The 4,662-nt window shown below is 46.0% G+C and overlaps 1 protein-coding gene across 1 annotated transcript; it reads right to left on the bottom strand.

Moving 5' to 3' along the window:
• Positions 1-202: 202 nt before the first annotated feature.
• On the bottom strand, positions 203-3,142 carry EMWEY_00046230 (hypothetical protein; the record flags this gene model as incomplete). The annotated part of the gene is made up of 2 exons (XM_013479185.1): positions 203-309; positions 568-3,142. The coding sequence occupies 2 exons, from the start codon at positions 3,140-3,142 to the stop codon at positions 203-205; spliced, it is 2,682 nt and encodes an 893-aa protein (XP_013334639.1).
• Between the last annotated feature and the right edge of the window lie 1,520 nt (positions 3,143-4,662).

The following is a 4,662-nucleotide window of genomic DNA, read 5'->3' as shown; positions in this document are numbered from 1 at the left end:
TAATAAATAATTAATTTAATTTAATTTATTTATTATTTATTATTTATTTAATTAAATAAATAAATTAAATAATAAATAAAAATAGTTTATATATATACTGTATATATATATTTATAATAAAAGAAAAAAAAGAAAATAAATTAATTGGGGTGTATAGGCACCTCTAGGTGTACGTACACCCTAATTAATTAAAGCGGTACTCCTAATCAACTAATGCATGCATTTGCTGCTGCTGCTGCTGTTGCTGCTGTTGCTGCTGCAGTGACCCATAGGGCACTGGAGCTACGATACCCACCAACTTGTGGGGCCCTGCTGCAGCCGCAGCAGCAGCGGCCGCAGCAGCAGCAGCAGCAGCAGCAGCAGATGCTGCAGCAGCAGATGCTGCTGTAGATGAGGCTGTTGCTGCTGCTACTTCTCTATCTTGACTTAGTGCTGTATGATCGCATGACAGCCCCCATGGGTTGCTGCTGCTGCTGCTGCTGCTGCTGCAGCAATTCATGCTGCTGCAGCTCATGCTGCTGCAGCTGCTGCAGCAGCAGCTGCTGCTGCACGCTGGATGCGTCAAACCGCTCACCTGCAAAGTTCCATTGATCCACTCGTGCTGCTGCTGCTGCTGCTGCTGCATGTGCTGCTGCTGCTGCATGTGCTGTTGCTGCTGCTGCATGTGTTGTTGCTGCTGCTGCATGTGTTGTTGCTGCTGCTGCATGTGTTGTTGCTGTTGCTGCATGAGCTGTTGCTGCTGCTGCATGAGCTGCTGCTGCTGCTCCTGCTGCTGCATATGCTGCTGCTGCTGCTGCTGCTGCTGCACTTGTGAGTAACTATGGCACGGCGTCGCGACGGAGGGGTGAAGCATCAGTGCTGCACTGTGCTGCTGCTGCTGCTGCAGTTCTTGTTGCTGCTGCTGCTGCAGCAGCTCTTGTTGCTGCTGCTGCAGCATCTCCTGCTGTTGCAGCTGCGACAGCTGCTGCTGTAATTGCTGCTGCTGATGCTGCATGTGCTGCTGCTGCTGTTGCATGTGTTGTTGCTGCTGCTGCAGTTGTTGCTGCTGCTGCTGCATTTGCTGCTGATGCTGTATTTGCTGCTGCATCTGCTGCTGCATCTGCTGCTGCGGATGCCCCAACAGCTGCAGCGGCTCAGCAGCAGCAGCAACAGCAGCAGCATGCATTGAGGGAATCAATCCTTGTGGGGTGTAGTGCTGCTGCTGCTGCTGCATTTGCTGCTGTTGCTGCTGCTGCAGCAAGTGCTGCTGCATATCGTGGTGCTGCAACACTTGCTGCTGCATCCCTTGCTGCTGCAACACTTGCTGCTGCAGCATACCTTGCTGCTGCAGCATACCTTGCTGCTGCAGCATGTGCTGCTGCCTCTGCTGCTGTAACACTTGCTGCTGCAACTCCTGCTGCTGCAGCCGCTGCTGCTGCTGTCTCTGCTGCAGCCCGTGCTGCTCCAACTCTTGCTGCTGCAACTGTTGCTGCTGCAGCTGTTGCTGCTCCAACTCTTGCTGCTGCAGCCTCTGCTGCTGCAACTCTTGCTGCTGCACCCCTTGATGCTGCAGCGCTTCCTGCTGCAGCCTCTGCTGCTGCAACTGTTGCTGTTGCAACTGTTGCTGCTGCAGCTGTTGCTGCTGCAGCTGTTGCTGCTGCAGCTGTTGCTGCTGCAGCTGTTGCTGCTGCAACTGTTGCTGCTGCAGCTGTTGCTGCTGCAATTGTTGCTGCTGCAACTGTTGCTGCTGCAACTGTTGCTGCTGCAGCTGTTGGTGCTGCAACTGTTGCTGCTGCAACTGTTGCTGCTGCAGCTGTTGCTGCTGCAACTGTTGCTGCTGCAGCTGTTGGTGCTGCAACTGTTGCTGCTGCAACTGTTGCTGATGTAGCCGATGGTGCTGCAGTGCTTGTTGCTGTAGCCTCTGCTGCTGCAGCAACTCCTGCTGCTCCTCTGGTACCATGTGGCACACAGACATATGGCACTTTTGCTGCTGCTGCTGCTGCTGCTGCTGCTGTTGTTGCTGCTGCTGTTGCTGCTGCTGCTGTATAAAGCAATCAGAGGGAATATCTTCGACCGTGCTGGGGGTGCCACCCCCTTGCTGCTCCAGCTGCTCCTGCTGCTGCTGCTGCTGCTGCTGCTGCTGCTGGAGCAGCTGCTGCTGCAGTTGCTGCTGCAGCTCCTGCTGCTGCAGCTCCTGCTGCTGCTGCTTGCTGCTAAGGGTATTAAATATACTAGATACCTGCTGCATTAGCTGCTGCATCTGTGCAGCATTTAATGCAGGTGACTGGGGCTGCATGCACGTCCATAGCTGCTGCAGCAAGTTTGCTGTTTTCTGCTGCTGTTGCTGCTGCTGCTGCTGCTCCACGAGCTCCTGCTGCTGCTGCGGTTGCTGCTGCTGCTGTTGCTGCTGCTGCTGTGTATCTTCTGTGCAGCACAAGAGACGATTCACCAAACAATCAATGTTGCTGCTGTCCCCGCTGCGGTCCGTATCCGGTTCAACTTGCTGCTGCTGCTGCTGCTGCTGTTGTTGCTGCTGCTGCAAATGCTGCTGCTGCAAATGCTGCTGCAAATGCTGCTGCTGCTGCTGCTGCTGCTTCTCATGAATGTCAATGGTTACAGCAGAAATGGCTGAGTGCAGCAGCTGCTGCTGCTGCTCAGAGATATCTGTTACTATTGATGGTGGGGGTGCTGCTGCTGCAGGTGCAGCAGCAGCAGCAGCAGCAGTTGCAGTTGCTGCTGTAGGAATGCTGCAGCTAAATAAGTCATGCTGCTGACTTGGTAGATAGGTAGCAGCACTATGGACACAAAAATCGTTTGCTGCTGCTGCTGCTACTGCTGCTGCTGCAGTTACTTCTGGTGTACCTGTAGCAGCAGCATCTGCTGCTGCTGAACCAGCTGCTGCAGCAGCAGCAGCTGCTGCTGCTGTATGCTGTGATTGTATTACATCCATTGGAGTATACATACACTCTAAATTTCCTATACATTGCTGCTGCTGCTGCTGCTGCTGCTGCTGCTGCAGGATTTGCTGCTCCAGAAGCTGCTGCTGCTGCTGCTGCTGCTGGTGGTGGTGATAGTGGTGTTGCTGCAGCAGCTGCTGCTGGTGCTGTTGTTGCTGCAACTGTTGCTGCTGTTCCTCATGAGCCTGGAGAGTTTCTTCCTGCATATGGTGTAATAATTGCTGCTGCTGCTGCTGCTGCTGCTGCTGCCGCCTCTGTTGCTGCTGTAGTTGCTGCTGTATTTGCTGCTGTTGCTGTTGTAGTTGCTGCTGCTGCTGCTGTTGTAGTTTCTGCAGTTGCTGCAGCTGCTGCTTATCTCCACGCCAATAGCTTAATTCATCAGCAGCAGCAGATATGGTGCTGCAGTTGCTGCTGCTGCTACAGTTGCTGCTGCTGCTGCTGCTGCTGGTGCTGCTGCTGGTGCTGCTGCTGCTGCTGCTCTCCTGTCTCCTTTTGCTGCCAAACTCCCTCAACAAAGAATCTAATTCCCTCTTTACCTGCAGCAGCAACAGCAGCAGCAAATAAAACAATTAATTAATTAATTAATTAATTAATTAATTAATTAATTAATTAATTAATTAATAAAAAAAAGGAGACAAAAAAGGAGACACTTATTCTTATCCCTAAGGAAGGAGAGGACAGACATTCTTTTTTCTCTTATGTCTCCTATCTAACTATTACTAATACTAATAAATAAATAAATAAATAAATAAATAAATAAATAAATAAATAAATAAATATAATAAATAAATAAATAAATAAATAAATAAATAAAAAGGAGACACTTATTGTTACCCCTAAGGAAGGAGAGGACAACTACTAATAGTATTAATACTAATACTATTACTAATAATAAATAAATAAATAAATAAATAAATAAATAAATAAATAAATAGATAAAAAAAAGCAGAAAAAAGGAGACACATAATAAGGAGACAAAAAGGAGACAAAAAAGGAGACACTTATTCTTATCCCTAAGGAAGGAGAGGACAGACATTCTTTTTTTCTCTTATATAATTATGTATCTTATCTTATTAGGTATATATATATATAACTACTAATACTAATACTATTACTAATACTAATAATAAATAGATAAATAAATACATAAAAAGAAGCAGAAAAAAGGAGACACATAATAAGGAGACAAAAAGGAGACAAAAAAAGAGATACGTACCCCTAAGGAAGGAGGAGAGATCCTTTTTGCTCTTATTATTCTGTCTCTTATCTTAGTAGGTATATATATATATATATAACTAATACTATTACTAATACTAATAATAAATAGATAAATAAATAGATAAAAAGAAGCAGAAAAAAGGAGACACATAATAAGGAGACACCTAATAAGGAGACACTTATACTTACCCCTAAGGAAGGAGGAGAAATCCTTTTTGCTCTTATTATTCTGTCCCCTATCTTAGCAGGTATATATATATATAACTAATACTATTACTAATAATACTAATAATAAATAGATAAATAAATAGATAAAAAGAAGCAGAAAAAAGGAGACATAAAAGGAGACACCTAATAAGGAGTTACTTACCCCTAAGGAAGGAGGAGAAATCCTTTTTGCTCTTATTATTCTGTCCCCTATCTTAGCAGGTTTAGGTTTATGTTTAAATATATGATAATAACAATTTATTATTGATTGAACTAGAGGCTCATATACCTAAATAAATAT

This window comes from Eimeria maxima, genomic scaffold (assembly GCF_000499605.1).
Source record: "Eimeria maxima Weybridge genomic scaffold, Emw_scaff951, whole genome shotgun sequence".
Lineage (NCBI taxonomy): Eukaryota > Apicomplexa > Conoidasida > Eucoccidiorida > Eimeriidae > Eimeria > Eimeria maxima.
This window is presented reverse-complemented; position numbering and strand designations above follow the sequence as displayed.